This window comes from Tursiops truncatus, chromosome 12, assembly GCF_011762595.2.
Source record: "Tursiops truncatus isolate mTurTru1 chromosome 12, mTurTru1.mat.Y, whole genome shotgun sequence".
Taxonomy (NCBI): domain Eukaryota; kingdom Metazoa; phylum Chordata; class Mammalia; order Artiodactyla; family Delphinidae; genus Tursiops; species Tursiops truncatus.
This window is the reverse complement of record NC_047045.1, coordinates 76,047,600-76,070,033: the sequence shown is the minus strand read 5'-3', so window position 1 is coordinate 76,070,033 and position 22,434 is coordinate 76,047,600. Positions and strand designations below refer to the sequence as shown.

At 36.0% G+C, this 22,434-nt stretch overlaps 1 protein-coding gene across 1 annotated transcript; it reads right to left on the bottom strand.

Moving 5' to 3' along the window:
* Positions 1-5,492: 5,492 nt before the first annotated feature.
* MYCT1 (MYC target 1) lies at positions 5,493-22,176 on the bottom strand. The gene is made up of 2 exons (XM_004316237.4): positions 21,982-22,176; positions 5,493-8,017 (listed from the first exon to the last, which is right to left on the bottom strand). The coding sequence occupies exons 1-2, from the start codon at positions 22,031-22,033 to the stop codon at positions 7,506-7,508; spliced, it is 564 nt and encodes a 187-aa protein (XP_004316285.2). The 5' UTR covers positions 22,034-22,176; the 3' UTR covers positions 5,493-7,505.
* Between the last annotated feature and the right edge of the window lie 258 nt (positions 22,177-22,434).

Here is a 22,434-nt window from a genome sequence, read left to right as displayed (position 1 = left end):
TGTGCATGGATTTTTCTATATTAAACAGTAGAACATTTAATCCATACTAAGATTGTTAACTTATTTACATGTATATGGCAAAAATTACTCACAGTTCATAATGTGTCTTTTAATAGGGTTTAATAGCATCCCCTGCCCAGGCAATGTTTAATAATTTTCTTTATTCTTAAAAAATATCATTTCAGAGACTTCCACCTCTAGCCACAATAGATAAAAGAGACAAGATTTACCTTCTGACCACGAACAAACTGTAAAATTGAGCATATTAGGCAACAGGCAACACACGAGTTGGATTCCTGAAAGAATGAAAGCAAACGAGGTAAGCTCTACAATCACATCACGTTTTATTTTTGGGAGACACATGACAGAGCAGGGAGAGGGGTCCCAAGCACAGCACATTGGTCTTACCAAGTTGAGGGGGGAGTTCACAGTTCAGGAGGGCTGAGTAGCTACAAGTCGCTACACAGTTATTATACATCAGGAACAAACTAGTTGCAAAATCCTTCTGACTCTGGAGCAGATAGATATCATAAAACATTAAAAATTGATAACACTGATTTCATCAAAATTAAGAACTTGTGTTCTTTGAAATACACATTAACAACGTAAAAGGCAAGCCAAACTTGGGAGAAAACATTTTTTAATACACATATCTGTTAAAGGACTTTTACCTAACTACGTAAAGAACGCTCAGATCTTCACAAGAAGACAATTCAGTTTTTCTTAAAGGGGCACAATATCTGAGAAAGTACTTCACAAAAGAAACTATACCAATGGACAAAATAAGCAGGATAAAAGTTGCTCTGATCTTTAGTCATCAGAAAAATGCAAATTAAGACTATATTGAGGTGACATTATATACCTACTAGAATGGTTAGAACTAAACAAACAAATGAAAACAGAAAATACGAAGTGCTGATGAGCATATGGAACACATGAAACTCATTTATTGCTAGTGAAAACTGAAAAGGGTGCAGCAGTTTTGGAAAAGAATTTAGTAGTTTCTTATCAAGTTAAACCTATACTTACTACACAATCTAGCAATGATATTCCTAGGTATTTACCTGATAAAAATCAAAATTAAAAAAAAAGAAAACTCAAAATGTAGTTCTTGTGTTAGTTTCCTATGGCTGCTGTAAAAAATTACCACAAATAGTGTAGCTTGCTATAACAGAAGTGTATTCTCCCACAGATCAGGAGACCAAAAGTTCGAAATCTTAGCACAAGGTGTTGGCAGGCCTGCTTTTCCTTCAGGAGTTCTAGGAGAGAATCTGTTCCTTGTCTCTTCCAGGCGCTGGTAGCTGAGGACATTCCTTGATTTGGGACAGCATTACCCCAATATTCACAGCCAGCATCTTCAAATCTCTCTCTGCTCTGTCTTCACATCACCTTCTCTTCCCTGTGTGTCTAATCTTCCTCTGTCTGTCTTCTAAGGACACTTGTGATGGCATTTAGACCCCACCTGCCTAATTCAGGCTAATCTCCCCATCTCAAAATGTCTAGCTTAATCATATCTGTGTAAACCCTTTTCCCATACAAGGTAACATTTATGGGTTCCAGGGATTAGGACCTGATTTTTTTGGAGGCTATTCCTCAGCTTACTATAGATCCTTACAAAGATTTGGACACAGATGTTCACAGAAATTTTATTCATAATAGCCAAAAACTGGGAAAAAAACGCCCCCAACAAATAAAGAAGTCATCGTATATGCATTCGATGGAATATTACTTGTCTGTTAAAAAAATGAATCCTTGAAACATGCAACAACATGGATGAATTTCAAATACTTATCTTGAGGGAAAGAAGCCAGACACAAAATAGCACATATTGTGTGGTTTCATTTGTACAGAACTCCAGGATGAATAAACCTCATCTATAATGATAGGAAGTACATCCATGTTTGCTTCAACCTGGAGGTAGAAAATGAGGATTGACTGGGAGAGGAGTAGAAGAGAACATTTTGTGATGATGCAGGTGTTATGTATCTTGAACATGGTGATGGTAACATTGGTGTGTACCTATGTCAAAATGGGTCAGATTCAACACTTAAAATGCTCTGCACCTAATTGCATATGAATTAAGTCTCATAGAGTTGGTTTCAAATACAGATTCTAAACAGTAAGATTTATTCATTAAAAAAAGTAACCTTCAGAGTTAAAAAAAATCTGATCTCCCACCATCCAAACTCACTTAGAAAAGTTATTTCTAAGTATATATTTTTAAAATATTTTTCTATTTTTATGGTATGCCTTTACTTTATTTTAATATTTTATGTTTCTTATTCATTTTGAACTTTTTTTTCTTTTTTTTTTTTTTTGCGGTACGCCGGCCTCTCACTGTTGTGGCCTCTCCCGTTGCAGAGCACAGGCTCCGGATGCGCAGGCTCAGAGGCCATGGCTCACGGGCCCAGCCGCTCCGCGGCATGTGGGATCTTCCCGGACCGGGGCACGAAACCGCGTCCCCTGCATCGGCAGGCGGACTCTCAACCACTGCGCCACCAGGGAAGCCCCCATTTTGAACTTAGTTTAAGATAAGTGAGAGATTTTTCTCTATGGCCATCCAGTTTTCCCCAAAACATTTGTTAATCAATTTTTTCATTTATTAGAAATTCTACCCTCATCATAACTAATTTTCCATACATACTTTGTTCTATTTCTATGTTGTTTATTCTGTTCGGTTGAGTTGTACATTATTTTCTTTTGATTTTTTTGGTGAATGACTACTTTAGCTTTAAGCATATTTTGATATCTAATAGGCCAAGTCTCTTCTTATTACTCTTCTTTCTCAGAATTTTATGACTTTGTCTCTTAAGTTTTATTTCCAACATGACTTTCTATCTTCATCTAAGTCAAAAGACAATTAAAAAAAAAAACAGGTACAAAACATAAGCCTTTATGGAAGGATTCTGACTGAAATAGATTGAATGTATAAATTAATTTAGGTATAAAATATCTTAAAATATTGAGGCAAGGGATGTATACAGCCAGCCTTCAGGAGCTGCAAGGACTAAGAATTTCAAATCCACTGGCAATTCCATTTCTTTTTTCTATTTCTCAATAGAATTAATATACCTAAATTAATTATGTATATCTTCAAATAATGTATAAATTAATTTAGGCATAAAATATCTTAAAAATTATGGCATGTTCCCCATATATATTCAAATATATCTTTATATCCCTCATTGTGTCTGTAGTTTGTTTTATGAAGACGTTTCTGGGGACTCACAGTGGCTAAGTGGCTAAGAATCTGCCTGCCAATGCAGGGGATATGGGTTCAAGCCCTGATCCGGGAAGATCCCACATGCTGCGGAGCAACTAAGCCTGTGAGCCACAACTACTGAGCCCATGTGACACAACTACTGAAGCCCGCATGCCTAGAGCACGTGCTCCACAAGAGAAGCCACCGCAATGACGCACTGCAACGAAGAGTAGCCCCCGCTAGCGACAACTAGAGAAAGCCCGCACACAGCAATGAAGACCCAACACAGCCAAAAAATAAATAAATAAAAGAAATTTATTTTTTTATAAAAACATTTCTTGTGCTTTGCTACTTGCTACCTAAGACTCAAGATAATTTATATCTTCATTGGGATTATGGTCTTTAATATTATAAAGCAATACTCTGTTCTATTCACATATTTCATCTTGAATTCAACTTTTTCTGATATTGATAATAGGTATACTTTAATATATCTTCGCCTATACTTTCGACTTTGCTGAATCACTTCATTTTAGACAAGATTTACAGGTGGCTTGCAGCTGGAATTTTTTTCATCCAATAGAAGCTGTTATTTTGTGTTGTGTTTATTTCGTCTGAATTAATTTTGTAAAGAATGTAATTGATTTTATTTTAATTCTGATCTTATGCTTTCACTTTTTAGTTTTCATTATTTCCTCTGTTTTCTACCATTTGCTATATAATCTGTTTTTTGTCTACATGCCTACTTTCCTAAGATAGATACTCTAATTTTACTAGCAGTTGCTGATATAATATCTCATAATATTCTTATGCCCATATTTGGCAATTTATCAGTTTCAGAGATAAAGCAGTATATATTAAATATCTGTTTAGTTAGAAACCTTTTTGGCAAGTTATTGTAGTCTAACCCAATTTGGTTTATAGAAAAATGAGAATTTGCTAGAAAGCTGTTGTGATATTCAGTCAAATCGAAAAAAGGTTTCATTAGCCATGCCTTAGGAAGGCAAGGGGTGTATACAGCCAGCCTTCAGGAGCTACAGGGACTAAGAATTTCAAATCCATTGGCAATTCCATTTTTTTTTTCAATTTCTCTCTGTGGATCAGTTTGATTTCTTTCCTACCATGTGGTAGAAAAAACGCTTTTAAATTTTACTTCTTACAGCTTTAAGCATCTGAGAGATATTGGCCTCTCTTGGGATCCCTACCCAATATCCTTTGCAAAGGACCACTGGATTTGCTTCTTCAGATGCCTTTTCCTAGACCAATTAATGGGGTTACCTTTGACACAGTGATTGTTCCTGCCATAATCATGTGGATAGTCAGGGAAAGGAATATGGTTTTCAGACTAGCAGAGGGTTTGGCAGACAAAAGAGTGTGTTCTGTACTCTCACACTATGAGAGATAAGCAAACTGTCCGTCTTTTGCTCCCGTTACCCAGAAGCTAATTAATTTTGGAAATTTCTGGCTTGATTTTTTTCTTCCTTATCTGTAAATCAGCCACCACTTGCAATAAAACTAGACACTTCTATAGCTCTTCAGCTTTGGCTTGTGGTTTTCATGTATTACTAGGGCTCTTTTTCTTAGTTTCAAAAATTTATTCCTAGTTGCTTCAAGACATGAATATGCTAGGCAAAATTCCAAATGAATAAATGGGACTTTCTACTGATATCAGAGAACAGATTGCCAGACATGGGAGGCAGGGGAAGAGAGGAGAGATCAAATGGGTGAAGGTCATCAAAAAAAGCATAAACTTCCAGTTCTGAAATAAATAAACCCCGGAGATGTAATGTACAGCATGGTGACTATAGTTAATAATACCATATTGTATATCTAAAAGTTTCTGAGAGTAAATCTTCAAAGTTCTCATCACAAGTAACTATGTGTGGTTATGGATGTTAATTAGATTGGACTGTGGTGATCATTTTGCAATATATATGTATATCAAATCTTTATGTTGTACATTTAAAACCAATATAATGCTATATGCCAATTATATCTCAATAAAAAGTTTATTCTCTAAAAAAGTTAAATAATTTTAGAATTGTTTACCTAGCGAGGTAAGAATCTAATGTTTTTAACAAATAACTTACTTATTTTTACATCTGTATTAATACATTGAAAATTCTGTTTCTTTTATTTGTGATGTTACTCTTTTTCTGTTATACATTATTAGATAAAGTAAGGTTTGTATCTCTGGAATAGTTTATAGAGAATGGCCTTAACTGAGTTAAAATACCAAATAAATAGGAAATCGTCACAGGCTATTCAATAAATAAACTCTGAATCGAAATTGACACCAGTGTAATTTTATTCTGTAATCAACTAAATATTTCAAATAAAACAAATACAACTAAAAAAGTCTCCAATTTTTGCTTTAATTTCACATTTCATACATTGCACAATTTTTACAAGATACTCATTTTAATTGTTTCATAACTTGGGGAGAGAGGAGGCAATAATTCTGCCAGATGGTTAAATACCCAGGGGATTTCTGCTCTCATTTTCCTCGTTTGAGAGACATAAAGCAGTTTTTACTCCCAGCATAAATTCTAGACAAAAACCATACACTTTACTTACTTCTCATGTTAAACATTAAGGATGACTCACAAGCAAAAGATAGACTTGTTACTAAATTAATGATCTCTTAAAACCTTACGTGGCTATAAGGTAACTGCCAAGTTTGTCCAAAAACAGCTTACAACAAATTCGTTATCCGAGCTTTTTTTTCTTTTCTTCCTTCCTTCTGCCCTTCCTTCCTTTCCTGCTTCTTTCTTTCTTCTTTCAGGTATATTGCATTAGAGAGCATCTATTTATAGACATTTACTATAGACATCTTTTAGCATAATTGTCCTTGAAGAACAATGGAAAATGTAAGCTAAATAAAAAACAAAGAAAATGCTATACAGAATCTTTTATTAAGTAAGAGTTATTCCACTCTTGAGCCATATTCAGACACTATTAGCTGGGACAGCTGCATTGCAGAAACTACAATGAGAGTACATTTTTCTTCACGGAAAATTCCAATGTTCAGAGAAACAAACAGCAACATAAGCTAAATATTCATTATATCAGAAACAAACCACAGGTCTTTTGAGTAATAATCCTGTGAACTCGTGTCCTTAAATGAAAAAGGGCAGCCACAGGCATCTGGCCCCTGAAGCTCTCTTCCTTTAGGAGGGTGGCTACCTGTAGAGGTGGACTCCTTAAATAACTATCTGCACCAAGGACCATTTGACATAGTTTAACCTTTGTGCAAAGACTCTTCACAGAAGCTGAAGTTGAAATTCATAGAGAAGCAAATAAAAGATGATGACCAATGAGTCCATCCAGGAAGGAGGATTCTTCATGGTTGTAACACCTATTTGGCTGAAAGACTGTCTCCCCACTAACCCTTCTGTCTGTGAAGTTGCAGAAGATCCCTAGATAATGCACTTTCCCAGTTGCTAGCTTTAAATGCAAGAAATAAAATTTACCCCTTAAAAAAACAGTAAGCTCAGTGTTAAAATTTGTTTTTAGATCAAATGAATTGGATTTGCTGTTGTTGTTTTTATAGCAATATAAGCACAACAGTAAAGAAATGTTAAATCACCGTGTGAGTAAAAACAAGGATTTTGCCTCAATGATGTGGATAACTATTCTTGGCGAAAGCACAAAAGGAGTCTGGGGGAAAAATAAGTGTCAGAATTACTATAGTATCTGCAACACCCACTGAGTTCAGCTTCCTTTACTTGCTTCCCTCACTTCTCATAAATGAGTGGAATCAAAGGAACTTTAGAATCTCCTATGTTCTGTCATTTTGTGTCCTTATAATCCATTGAAAATCCAAGATGGTGATGTGGTGCACTTGTCCTTCTAAAGAAAATTAAATTAAAATGCCTTAGGATAGAAATTTTTTTAAAAAATGTTATACACTTTTAAGTGATTTTTTTCCCCTTTATAGTCACACTGGACAGCAAATGAGGATTGTAAACCACAAATATCTAAAGTTTTTATTTTAGTCTAAAATATATATACTGTATCCAGCTGATTCTTAGGTAAGAATCACTATCTTCAGTAATTCTCACATCGAATACAAAATACATAAATATACAACTCTTTGGAAACATATTATTCTTTTGTGAGACAAAGAAAAAAGATGTGTTCAAAGAAAATGTGTTTTACATTGTAATGTCCAACTTGTGTGTGCTCGTTTCAGCTTAGAAACTCATTAGGCATTTGGGCCATGTCTTCAAAATTCTGTTTAGCCTATTTGTGATTTCCTTTCAATAAAAGACAAGAAAAGAGAGAAACAAAAGCACCCTACTCAGGAATCCGGGAAAGCCTTTATGATTGACTCATAGGCAGGTGGGGCTGGTGTTGAAAGGCCAATCCGAAGACTGTGATTGGACCAGTGGAAATCAGGACGGCCCAGACTGTGGGAAGTGTTGATGGTGGAGGAGGTATTGGATGAAGGGAAAGTCACCATGTGACTCTCAGTTTCCACGGGAAGTGGTGGACTTTGCAGAAATGGATGGAAAGTTGAGCCCCTGAAGCTTGATTTTCTTGGAAAGGAATTGGCTTGTTCCAGGGAAGTTTGGCGCTGGAAAGTGAGGCTCGCCAGGCTGAGGTTGCTTCGACGTTCACAGCCACTGTGGCGGTAAAAGCCAGTTCTGTTGAGGCCGTGGGTGTAAGAAGATCTAGATCTCCGGCTTGAACTCCACTGTGAGATGGGGGCACTGGCTCTTTTTCGAGAGAAACAAACAAACAAAGCCCAAATAAATCCTCCAATTACAAGTACAGTTGCCATGGACACTGTGAAGGACATTATAACGCCCTCTGAAACAAAGAAAACAAAGAGGCAATTTGCTTTGTAAATAGGTGTCCAACTAAATACATAGGCAAAATACAAATAGTTACTATGGATTACATGATTAACTTCGATTTCGGATTTGGGAAATAGAAGATGGTGCTAGGTGGATATGAATAAATGAAGCGGATATGCTTCCGTTTATCAAAGCAAAAGAATAAAGGATACAAAATGAGATTTTTTTAACTGTAGCATTCCATATTGCTTATGCTATTTTATTATCTTTAAGAAATTAGTAATTAAAAAGTCTCATTTATTTAAAAAGGCTGTTCTTTAGCTCATAAATTTTATGGAGTTGCAAATATAGTCCAGAGATTATTTCCTTTAGAGTTATGGTAGCAACTAATGTGCCAAAAATTGATAAAAAAATTTCATAGTCACATTGACTTTGCCTTTTCCTCTGTCTGCTTTCATCATCCCCACCAATGTCTTCCACCCACAGGCTGCATGATGCCTCACTTCCTGTTCTCATTCTGAGACAGGAAGTGCTGGGCTAGAACCACCTGGGGGGCTGACTGATTTATGTCATATTTCCGGAACTCCTGGGCTCTCACCTATATCTTTGACTCATTGATGACATGACCTATGCAGACTACTGAGCTCTTTCTTGGTTCCCAACCTGGTTCATGCTGTTATCATGCCCTTGTGATATTGAAATTCCTGTCCCCTGAATCCCCATGGAATCTCTGTTATAACACCAGTATCCTCCAACTCACAGAACTTGTATTTGTCCAGATTTCCTGTTGTGAGGAGGGGAAAATGCCATTCCCAAATGGAAATTCTACCTTATCGCTTCTTCTTGTGAACTAAAAACATATTCTTGAATAAAACTGGGTAGCAGAGACCCTGCATTGAATCGAAAGGCATGCTGGATATTAGAAGACCCTTCTGGCCTTACCACCCACCACACTTACCGACCCTCTACCCCATGATCTAACCCACAGGTCATGTTGATTTTCCCACTATCCCAAAGCCTGTCTTTCTCTCTCAAATTCTGTGCATTTCAACATATTTTTCCTGATACCTGGATATAATTTTAAAATTTCTGTTTGGAAAACTCAGTATGCATTGAATTTTAAATACAGTCAACCCAACAACTGAGTGTGGTCCATGAAAGAAAACCCCAGAAAATCCGTCAAGCTGACCCCAGCCCAAGTTGCCAGCCCACAGAAGTGTGAGCTAAGTAAATGGCTGTTTTAAGTCACTATGTTTTGGGGTGGATTGTTACACAGCAAAAGATAACTGATTTAGGGTGCCAAACTCAGCTCTATTCCTAACATACTGTGTGATTTTTATAAAATTTATTTAGACTCACTTATTTTATTACTTTCTTCAAATCAAGGAGTTAGATTTTATGATTGCCAAAGTTCTCTCCGGTTTTTTGTTGTAATCTATGATTGTATACACAAAATCTATGATGCAGAAATAACAAAACAAACCAATATTAACAAATACAAAAGAATAATTCATTTTTGGATATATTTTAGTGTCTTTCCACCTTATATTGTCACATTTATCTCCCGTGATAAGACTATATTTGTTATGTCCTATTTTCACAATTATCACAAATGCTTATATCAAAATCCTCTAAAACAACTATTTATGTCAAATCTAAGCAATACATTCTTTATACTAAGAAGATGATTTCTGAAATACAAGATGATTTATAACAGATCTTCTAGACCCAGTATTGTTCTTCAAAAATGTCTTTCATCAAAATAATATTGTCATAGCCTTAAAGTGCAATTTCTTGAGACTGGAATTTCATAGAGTTAGGCTTTCTCTGGAAAAAGCAATAAACACAGTCAGAACCTAAAATTAGCCTTATTGATAATACAGTAAAATTCCACATTAACTTGTACTTATCAGTGCCCCAAAATTTGGAATCTAAAAAAGGGATTATAGAAAATCTGGGCTGCCAAGGCAGTGAAACCATGTAAATCAGAATTTTCCAAAGTTTCTTCTAAAACACAATAGAGAAAAACAAGATGACCAACTAAAAATATACAAAACCATGCCTTCAGCATAATTAGAAGACAGAAAAAAAATTCAAACTTCAATTTACCTAAACAATAAACAGTGGGGGACTTCCCTGGTGGCACAGTGGTTGAGAATCTGCCTGCCAATGCAGGGGACACAGTTTCGAGCCCTGGTCCGGGAAGATCCCACATGCCTCAGAGCAACTAAGCCCGTGTGCCACAGCTGCTGAGGCTGCATTCTAGAGCCTGTGAGCCACGACTACTGAAGCCTGTGCACCTAGAGCCCGTGCTCCGCAACAAGAGAAGCCACCGCAATGAGAAGCCCGCGCACCGCAAGAAGAGTAGCCCCCGCTCTCCACAACTAGAGAAAGTCCGTGGACAGCAACGAAGACCCAATGCAGCCAAAAATAAATAAATTAATTAATTAATTAAAAATAAAATAAGCAATGGAAAATAGAAACCGGTAAATTAAAAATAAATGATGGGGCTTCCCTGGTGGCTCAGTGGTTGAGAGTCCGCCTGCCGATGCAGGGGACGCGGGTTCGTGCCCCGGTCCGGGGAGATCGCACATGCCGCAGAGCGGCTGGGCCCGTGAGCCATGGCCGCTGAGCCTGCACATCCGGAGCCTGTGCTCCACAACGGGAGAGGCCACAACAGTGAGAGGCCCATGTACCGCAAAAATAATAATAATAATAAAAATAAATAAATGATGGAAAGCAGAAACCAGTAAATTATCGCTCATACTTCTACCACAAACTATCATGGAGAAGAAGGGCAATTCTGGAAATACTGTAAAAATAGTGAAAAGGTGAACTGGTCCATGATCACGCTGACTATAGGAAACAGACTTACAAGTGAATATAGGTATGGGAAGAGGCAGTCTTGGAAAGTAATCTTCCTATAGGGAAGAAAAGAATCCAAGCACAAAAGATCTCATATTTTATATTCTATTTACGTGAAATGTCCAGAGCACACAAACTATATAGACGGAGAGTAGCTTAGTGATGGTCTAGGGCAAGGGGATGAGATGGAAGGGAATGGGAGGGACCTCTAATGGGGACAGGTTTCTTTTTGAAGGACAAAATGTACTTAAATCAGATTGTGGTGGTGGTCACACAACCCTGTAACTATTAAAAAAAAACCCATTTAATTGTATACTTTAAGTGGGTGAATTACATAGTCTGTGAAATATATCTCAGTAAAGCTGTTTAAAATAAGAAAGAAAGAAAAGATTAGGTGCTTTTGGGGAACCACAAAATAAAGGAAAGAAGAGGCAAGATTGAGGGGAAACTTGGGGATTCTTCAAAACAAAAGAAAATTTAAAACAAAGGACATACAATCCCTCCCCACCTTCATCTTCTAAAAATAAAAATCAACCAGTAAAACCCAACCAAACACACACATACACGCACACGCACACACACACACACAAAGTCAACCAGTAAAAAAAAACACGCTTTGCTACACTGAGGAAAGGATGAATCTAGAATGACTCCCAGGTTCTGGCGTGGGCAGGTGAGGGTGGATAGGTGGATACTAGTATCATTCATCCAAACAGGGAAGAAATGTGAGAATGTAGAACTGGGGCTGAAGCTGATATTAGGAAGATGTTGAATGTGTGTGTCCCTGGGACATCTATTTGGAATTCAGGGTTAAATAAATATGGAACTTAAAGAGAAGCAAAACTGGGAATCTTCATGCTACAAGAGTTCAACCATCCATGGAAAGCACTTCTACTAAAGGAAAGGAATATGTTTATAGAAGCAAGTTGAGAACAAACTTCCAGGAAGACCAGAATTTAACTGGTGGTGGAAGTCAACACCAGGGAAAAAAAGAAGGGCTAATTAGGGTGGTCCACGGAGACAAGAGAGATTACTAGCTCTGAATCAAAGTGAGGAGAGAATTTTAGGTAGTACTGATTAGCAACCAGATGCCCCAGAGATATTTACTATTCACTTGTCAACACATAAAGCACACACTAGATACCAAGTACTGCTAAGTACAGAAAGAGCAGGGAAGAAAATAAAGTCTCAGTCCTGGTAGAGTTAACATTCTAGAAGATTTAAAATAAGAAAAATGTCCTTTAGATGTGGCAATGAGTGGGTCATTGGCCACTTTACCTGCAATAAGTTGGGGGTCAGATGATGGAAGAACATGAGTACTTCTCCAAGAAGTTCAACCTCTCCACTGTGGACAAAGAAGAGGCTTGAGCAAAATTACCCATTAGGAAGGATGAAGATGGAGCAGGTAGTGACATCTGTGGTAGACTGAAAGCAGAGAAACGGGGAGGATGGTGAAGCAATGATTCAAACATGCAGTAATAATGGCTTAATCTGGGAAGTTGTAGTAAGAATAGGAAAGAACCTGGTCATGAGAGACCCAAAGTGAAAAGAATGTAAAAATTATTCCAAAGTATCATACCACCTAATGTCCTAGAAATAAGACGTTGAGGGGGGTAGTGGTGATAAACTGAGGCTTAGACGCTCTTGTCCCATGATGTAAATGATAATGTTATTGTCTAGCAGTAATTTAATAATCAGATTAAATTATGTTTTAGAAATTTTAGCATCTGCTTACTTTATTATACTTACTTGTCTTTGCCATTTTATGCCATAATAGTTTATCAGAGAATAGATTTGCTGGATCAAATTTTAATTATTAGTATAATCATTATAAAGTCCCTTTAACTTTTGTGTTGCTTGTAATGGCTACCTAAATTCTGGATTTCACTGGAAAAACTGTTTTAGTTGCTCTTAGAAAAGAGATAAATAAAAATCATGAACTACTCAAATACGTCATAAAACCCAGTCCTTTCTCTTCTTTCCAAATAAGTATGTGAGTCCAGGCATTTTGCTAAATTTGGTTCTTTGGTTAAGAAAAATACCTAACTTTACCATATTTCAGTGAGTTTTTGGCAATCTTTGTTTTTCTGTGGCATATTGCACATAACTTGAATAATTTATTATTGTACATTGTCATCAGTTGTCCCTGAAAGAGTTTATTCATTAGTTTATACTCCAGAGATTCCGCGAGTTGATTACCGTGAGAAACACTTTAATCAAAGAATATGAATAAATTCACTCAGATATTCTGTCTTCCTATTTAGAATAGATGAATGAAAGATATATTATGATCCATCTTAATGTTATTATACCTTTGAGTAGGAAAATAATGCATTAGGTAGACACTTCACTGGTAAACTATAAGCTCCTTTTAAATTTGAACTTCTATTATTCCAAGGTAGAAAGGTTTCACTAAAACTGTGATTAAGAAAATTTTGATGTTTGGAGGAATATAGTTTATAAAATGCAAACCTATTTTTATTTTATTATTGTGGTAAACAGTAATATGCATTTCTAATTCAATTAATTTAATTTATAGTTCTCGGGCACTATTTTAAGTGTACTATATCACTTAACTGTCAAACAACCCAATTAGGGGAATGCTTTATTTCTTTGGTGTGTTCTAAGAAAATATTAATCTAAAATGAAAGTGAAAATGCATAAAAACTGTATCAATTTAATACCAGATTTAGTAGCCTGTTACGGACAGAAATACTTGGGGAAAATATGGTAAGGCAGTATTATGTATTCTACAGTTATACTTTCCTAAATCAACAGCCTCCACTGGAGAATTTTAAATATCAACAACTTCAGATATAGAATCAGAGATACAAGGTTTCAATGAAAACAAACTCTTAAAAATGTTTCAGCTCACACTCCTAATTTTATTTTTTATTTCTTACTTTTTTGGGGGGCTGCACTGAATGGTGGGCAGGATATTAGTTTCCCCACCAGGGATCAAACCCGTGCCCCCTGCAGTGGAAGTGTGGGGTCTTAACCACTGGACCGCCAGGGAAGTCCCACAGTCTCCTAATTTTATTGATATTGAAACAGAGTCTAAGGTTTATGTTGTAGAACTAACACAATTTATTTTAATAATTGAGTACTGACAACTAGCACTGGTCAGGGGGGCTTTCACTCAGGTATGACATAAAGTGAAAAGACAAATACTCTGGTTTGCAAAGTACATGTCCTTGCTTTTGTGTATAAACCAATGTAACCACTAGGGTCTGATGGAAGATTCTAAATATCTCAGGATACAAGCAGATATAATAGATAAGATTAAAGAGACATATTTATTTCGACTATTTCAATTTAAAGTTTACAAGCATTCCTATACATGGTCTCAGTGTATATGCCGTTTGAGCCTCTCTACCACAGTCTCTTCTGACAAATAAAATATTCCAAAAGGTTAATCTATAGAGAAAAGTAGCATAAGGTTCATTTCAAGAAAAAAAAGAGAATAGAAACTTTTAAAATGTAGAATCAAGGGGAAATAATTTTACTTCACGTAATTACAATATAATGCAACTAAAAAGACCAAAGGATTGCCTTAGAAAAGGTAGATCTCCCTTAAAGGAAAAAAGGAACAAACTCTAACATTATCAGGGCATAGTATATAAATTAAGTGTTGTTATCCTATTTTGTAACCTGTGTCTATACAACTACCAAAAGGCCGGCACATAAGTCCTCAATAAATGACAGCTATGATTACTAATGGTTGCATAACTTTCCCAAGTCATTTGACCCTTCCTGGCCTAATGATAATGGTCACTATAGTCCCTTCTAATTCTAAGATTCTAATATTGAATCTGGTTTTCAATAAATCTTACCCACACCTAGAATTCTGTCCATTAGTGTCAAAATTTAGTAGAGGTCACCATCTAGTGGCCTTGAGTTGAATCGTTCTGATATCTGAAAAGTGATTTTATCTTTGACAACAGAACACTGATCAATTCACAGAATCTTTTCCAATTGTAAGAATCATTAAGCTTAGCTATCACTGAAGTAGGCTATGCTGTTCTTGGTACCCTGGAGTATATAGGAGGATGGTTCAGACAATAAGACTTCAGTAAAAATCGTTTTTAGGAAGAATTATATTTAAGGTTCAGAAAACTTTTAATTACAATAATTTAAACAAAGAATAAATATTTCCTATGTGTATCTCATCTCCCGGAAAATCCTATTGGGTCTGTTTTCAGAATATATCCACAATTCAACTTCTCATTATCTACTCTACTACCTCCCTGTTGCTCCCAATTTGATGTCAATTATCTGTGCTCATCACTACTCTTTCCCTGGCTCATTCAGCTCCATCCACACTGCCCTGTTTGCCATTCCTTAAACACATCAGCTGTGCTCCCAATTTAGGGCCTTGTGCTTGTGGTAATCTATTCCTGAAACTCTTTTATCAGCCATCTACAAGGGTGACTTCAGGTCTTTAATCACATGTCACCTTCTCATTGAGGCTTACCCTGACTGCCCTATGTAAATTTTATCCTGTCTCACTTCTGATGCCTAACTGCCACCCTTGATTTTCTTTTTTCTTTCTGGATTACTGGAAACTAGACTCAATTGTAGGACAAGTAAGGAAAAATCTGGGAGATTTGGAAGTAGTTTTGACCAAAGTCACAAGGCATAAGTCATACTCTGAATATAAATAGTCAACAGTATTGTTAGAGTAGAAGCTAAGTTAAATTATGTTCAGAAGGAACACGGTAGACCATCACTTTCTGTGTGTGATAAACTAACATGTATCAAACCACTGGGACCAATTATAAAATACAGATCAAAAATATGTTTTTAAATCTGGTTGAAGCCATCAGAGGCCTACCCAAACTTTGAGGGAGCAAATTCTAAGAGAAAAGAAAATCTCTCATACAGTGATCTGTAAAGAGAGGCAGAAGAGGCAAAAAACCTGAGTAGAACTCTGCAATCTCAGTAGGCTTAGAAAACAAATCCTGGATTTCAGGGAATACCAAGGAGGATAGACTCTGGGAAATATTCTAGACTCTGAGTTGGACTTCCAAAGGGTTATTCCCTAAGAGTAATAGCAAATAGGAAAAAAAGTAGACCTCACAAAGATAGAAACACAGTTGACCCTTGAACAACACAGGTTTGAACTGCACAGGTCCACTTATACATAGATTTTTTTTCAATAAATACATATTAGTGGTTTCCTCTGGGGATGATGTAGACAGGGATTGACTAGGAGTGTCATTAGGGAACTTTTGGGTTGGAGATAATGTTCTGTATCTGGATCGGGGTTTGGGTTACTCAGGTGTGTATGTATTTGTCAAAATTCAGCAAATGTTCAGTTATGATCTGTGCACTTCATTTTTGATCATTTTACACATTTTTTTTTTTTTTTTTTTTTTTTGCGGTACGCGGGCCTCCCACTGCTGTGGCCTCTCCCGTTGCGGAGCACAGGCTCCGGACGCGCAGGCTCAGCGGCCATGGCTCACGGGCCCAGCTGCTCCGCGGCATGTGGGATCTTCCCGGACCGGGGCATGAACCCGTGTCCCCTGCATCGGCAGGTGGACTCCCAACCACTGCGCCACCAGGGAAGCCCCATTTTACACATTTTATTGTATATATGTTTGACCTTAAAAAGAAAAAAAAATATTGAATTCCTGTTAATAAAAAAATGCTGAATTAATTAGGGGGAAGTGTACTGATATCTGCAATTTACTTGGAAATATAAACTAACAGATTGGTAGATAGAATGAATATTATAAAAATGTTAATAGTAGAATCCAGGCGGTAGGTATATGGATATTCCCTGTAAAATTCTTCAAATTTTTCTGTATATTTGAACACTTTCATAATAAATTTTAGAAAAACATATGAGAGAAGACCACGAACAACTTTAAGTTAACACATTTAGAAATTTACTTCAAATGGGCAAATTCCTAGAAAATACGATTCCTGCCCTAAAGCAATCAAAGAAGCAGTAGAATATCTGAGTAGTCCAATATTGTTAAACAAATTGACTTTTCATTTAAAACCTTCCTATTAAAAGTACTACCTATAATTACACTGGTGAATTTTTTCAAACATTTAAACAATAAACAATGCCACTCTTACACAAATGTTTCCAGATAATAAAAAACAATTCCTACTCTGTTTTAGGAAACCTGCATAACATTGATACCAAAACCTGACAAGGCTATTATAAGAAAAGACTACTATAGGCAAATTTCTCTCATTAATGTAGATGCAGAAGTTCTAAAGTCAGGAACCTATCAAAAAATACATTCTTCTAGGCTCTGCTCCATACCTACTGAATCATAATCTCTGAGCATGGAGTTCAGTGAGAGATGAATCTTCAAACTTCTCTCTATGGAACTGAGATACAGCAGTTTTAAAGAAAAGCATTTGTTATTCAAACTTCCTAAGTAACTGGTATAAAGGAAGTAATTAGAAGGCTGTTAATAAGAAATGTCCAAGAGTTTTGAAAATGGAAAGTAAAGATATGAATTTGAAATATAGTCAGTATTTGTTTACAATTTGGGAAGAGGAAATATAAAGAACATCTTTGGGGTGCATGGTCAGCAAAGCTTTCTCCCTCCTCAACCTCTCTGGAAACAACTTACTCCCATCTGCTGAGGTAGGTCTCTAAGTGACATATTTTTCCACAGGTTAAAGAATAAAATTTTCAGCTATTAACCAAGGTTTTCTGCCCTTGACTGCACTTGATTGACCAAAAAATCAACTAACGATCCTCCATTTCAATTATCTGGTAGAGGATTAGGGCTGTTATCAAGGATACCCAGAATAAAGAAAAAGTTAATGTTTAGAATTGGTAATAGGATTATTAAATACACAGAATAGATGATAGTCTTAAAAGCCAATTGTTTTACTGCAATCACTAGACAACGTGAGACATAGAAAAGTGTTTTGGTTTTTGTTTGTTTGTTTGTTGCAGTTTCAAAATGCTAAGAGCCTAAAGGACTCAAGAACATACCTTTTTACTATAATGAACTGTATTGGGAAAAATAAACCATGGTCTACGAGTCATGCCCTTGTCAGTTTGGGCTGCCCTTTAAATACCATAGACTGGGTGGCTTAAACAGCAGATGTTTATTTCTCACAGTTCTGGGGTCTAGGAAATCCAAGATCCAGGTGCCAGCGGGATCAGGTTCTGGAGAGAACCCACATCCTTGCCTCAGTGCATACACGCAGACAGAGAGACAAAGAGTACTACCTCTTCCTCTTCTTTTAAGGCCATTAACCCCATCATGGCGTCCCCACCCTCTAATTTAACCCAAATTACACCCAAAGGTCTTATCTCCAGATAACACTGCATTGGGGGTTAAGGTTTCAACATATGAACGGTGGAGGAGACATAAACATTCAATCCATAACAAGTAAACTTTCAGAAGCAGTGTAAAGAGGAGATGTTTGGGAGAGAGAAGAAGGGCTATAAACTATGTGACCAGTAAGAGTCCTGGAGAAGGGGCCATCACTCCATCTCTGCCTGTGATGAGCTACAGATTGATTTAGGGAATGCCAGAGAAATTGGTATCCATTCCCAGCTTCTTAGAGGGATCCAGATGGGAAAGATGACAATCCCCTCTGAGAAATTCTGGGTCCCTGAAAGGCAGAGGAGGAATGAGGAAGTGTGGACATTAGTATATCCAGGTCTAGGGGTCTGATATACAGTCCAAATTCCCACAGCTCCAGGGTGATGGGAGAGCATTCAACATTGTTCTGTGCCACTGAGACAGAAGGAAAAGTATGTGAATAAGAGCCAGTAGACCAGAAAGGAAAAATCATGACATTAGCAAATGTTGCACAGACCATACGAGGCAAATTTTATGGTAAGAGTCCTCAGCAGCGGAGGCAAGAAAAAAGGACAATTCCCCTAAAGCAGTAAGTAAATTGAAAATAATTATGTTAAATCAGGTCAAACATTTACAGTGACTTTCAAAACTACACAAATCTTTCTCAAGTCATTCACACTTCTCCACAAATACAGCTTGTGTGTTTTTACTTCTGCATATTTGCTGATAACACTTCTCCTGAACTCCCTGAAATTTCCAACTACACCTTATTTATCTCACTAACACCTGATGTATTGACTAATATATAAGGAGTGGTCAGTCAATGCTTCTGAGTAAACTAATGAACTGGATAGATAAACGGATGGAAGGATGAGTTAATAAGCTAATGTAGGAAAAATGAATGACTACAATGTTCTTCCTACAATTGTTTCCCTATTTGAAACTCATCTGATTTATAGGAACAGATAAAGCCTCATTTTTTTTTTCTAAGGAGGATTTTTTTCTAAGGAGGATTTAGGGACAATTTCTGCCACATTTGTCTTTCTAACTCATAACGATCATTGCCATTTTAATGTACATTATCTTGTATTATTCCATGACAGTATAGACATATATTTGCATATTTATGGACACATAATCTCCTCCAAGAGTGTAATCTTCTTGAGGACAGACATTATAGTTTTGGTGAGGATTAAATGAGGTGAATAAATGCAAGTTCCTAAGCCAATAAATTCCCCAATTTTTCACAATGCTAGCCAAAAGGGAAAAACAAGGCAAGAAGTATAACCAAATGGTTTTCTTTAAGATTCTGAATACCAAAAAATTAACCAAGTTTAACAACACTTGTCTATTTCATTAAAGCAGAGTGCAGCAAACTTTCACAGGTTATGTTTCCTGCTGCTTTCATGGGGGATGTTTGTAGGGACGGGAAATGCATCAAAGAAAGCAAAAGTGAGAAATGCAAGGTGGTGGTCTTCAGCTGTGTTGTCACTCTCAGGCCAACTTTATTGCCCACCTTCGCACTAATTACTGTAATGTTTGCACAACATTTAATAAGGTTTAATGGGTGATCACCAAAAAAATTCAAGCTATCACTATTGGTAATAACCTGGTATCATTATCTTATTTTTCAACATTCATTAAAGTAAATCAGGAAAATTATATTTGGAAAACAACTTTTATACAGCCTAAGTTTGGGAAATTCATATGGTTAAATGTACAAGTTTTGCTTTTCTAAACTCTTCTTTCTCTATTCTCTGAATTCAAAGTGCCAAGCAGACAATTGATTTTGGAAGCAATAGGCAATGTATTGCACTGTACCTTATAAGATTTTCAAATAATATTTTTGCAGAGACAGTGATGTAGATATCAATTTAGATACAAAAAGGAAATAAAAATTTAAAAGATCAACATTTATATTTTAGGAAATTTTTACATTTCATATATTCACATTTACATCTTTGCATTTTACACTTGATATTTTCTTGAACCCCAGAAGAATTAATGTGATCTTTTATATATTTTCCCCATATCATCAAACGTTATAACATTATATCTACTCAACATATTTGTTTGGCTTTGTTAATGCTTATCAAGGTAACACTCCCCTTCCTGGTTTTCATTATTTCCATCTATTTTCTGTTGTATTCACAAAGTAAGATAAAGAAACACTAGGAACTATCTTTGGAACAATAAGTTTGAATTCTTTCTTAAGCATAGATTTCTATATTAAAAAAAATTTTTCAGGATTGGTAAATAGACTCCAATTAAACATTCTGTTTTTAATTGAGGTTTATTTTATGATTATTATCCATGTTTTAATCAGTAGATAATGATTGTTTTTCCTTAAGTCTTTAAGTAAACCTGAAATTTAACTTTGAATGGCCTGAAAAAAATTGATTTGGCTTTTACAGATTATTTTTTGCAGTAAGAATTACTTTACTTTTGAATAATCTATATAGTTACTTATTTTTGCAATGATGAATTTAGGGTAAACACACGCTAGCTATTTTTTAGCGTGTTTAGCACATTCACTTTCTCTGTAAAGGAGGACAGCAAACTGTATTGTAAGAAACCTATATAAGTAAGACTCCCACAATTCAAAGATTTATTGTCTATTGGTTTCCACATAGAATAACTTATTACCAAAGCCATTCTTTACAATATGCAAGTATAATTTACTTTCTTTTTCTTAATTTTTTAATAATTACATTATGATGTTTATTAATATCCCTCATTTTCAGACTTGAAACAAACATAAATGTTGATGGTAAAAAAGAATTAATTAATTCTTTCCATGCAGATTTCTGTGATGGTGGACGACCAGGTAGGTTGTTCAGAGCAGGCAGCATCACTGCTCATTTTTCACCGGATAGTTCCCCAAACGTACCTTGGAATCACAACGAAAAGTCTAAAAGAGTTCTCTGTGAAGATGAAACATTTGTTCGGGACCAGTAAATAGGGCTATCGATCTCTTCATAAACTCCATTATCTCCTTTAAAGTTTTTTTCTGGATTTAACTCAACTTGTCCCCTTTATTTTTAAAATTTCCCTGAACCCAAGCATCCGTGTCAATTTCATGTCTCAGCCCTTCCTCCCTGTGTCTCCAGCCTTGGAAGACTCGTGGTTTTGACCTCAGCTCCATCCTGCTGCTGCTAACTGACTAGAAGCCAGGTCTGAACCCAGCCAAAAGCTACTGTTGTATTGTTCCTTTTTTCCCCTTGTTAGGCTTTCTTTATAATGTTATTTGTGGTATTAGTTCCACTTGTTCTATTACAGTTTTTTTGTCTAATTTCATAATATGATTTCTTATTTAATCATGTCATCACACTCCTTCAGTACAGATTTATTATTTAGATTCGCTTTGGAAATTAAAGAATATAACATTGACGATGTAAGTTAAAATAATCTCTATAGAAATTCTCAGTTTCATTAAAAAAGATACATAATCTATATAACCGTAAGACAAATAAAACTTAATTTTCCAACAAATCAATTATCAATTTCCGAACAGCAATGACTTACAAAATTTTTCTCAGTTTTATTCTTATTGCTTTCTAATTAGCATTTCCTATTATTTTCTCATTATTTTGTAACACCAGCCATAATCTATATGTGTTGCCCAGATTCTCCTTGAACGACTTCATCGCCCACTTTATGGACATTTTATATGAACAAATTTTTTGTAATAAATTTATGAAAACTTTAGGTAATCGATTTACCATAAACAAAATGGCTCAGAGATTTCCAATGTTTCAATAAGTTTTAGGCAGTACATTTCTCTGCATCCTAATTTTAAATTAAAAACAGTTAAAGAAAATCTTACCCCAAAAGTTTTCTGGCCATGGACTCCCTAAACTTGTTGTGTTATTAGCCATGATATCCACAGGAAGAGAAGAGCGAGAAGAAAAGCCAGTATGTCCAAAAGAAGCACTTTGATTTTATGTCTTTGTGGTTCAGCAAGAGAAAAATAATTTTCACACAACCCCTCATATACTTGTGTTTGCATAAAAGGAAATAAGTATATCATGTTTCCTGCTTTTATACTCAAATTAGCAACTGTTTTTCTTATCTTGGAATTCCACACAGTTCCTGAGACACAAAACAATTTCCTTCTCGTCATTTCCTCAGCTGAATTGCTAAGTACCCTCCTTTCCACCATCTCCAAACTGCTTTGGGGATAAGAGGCTCCTTTTCTTGTTCTTTCCTCTTCTCCTACTGATACAGAGGAAGATTCCAAACTCTCAGCTACAGCTGAGATATAAATCTAACTGGGGTT

Excerpts from the sequence above, each read along its gene's own strand:
- MYCT1 (XM_004316237.4), bottom strand. The coding sequence starts at position 22,033 with ATGGCTAATAACACAACAAGTTTAGGGAGTCCATGGCCAGAAAACTTT. Across the intron at positions 8,018-21,981 it reads ATGGCCAGAAAACTTTTGGG|AGGGCGTTATAATGTCCTTC; the intron begins GTAAGATTTTCT and ends TCTTTGTTTCAG.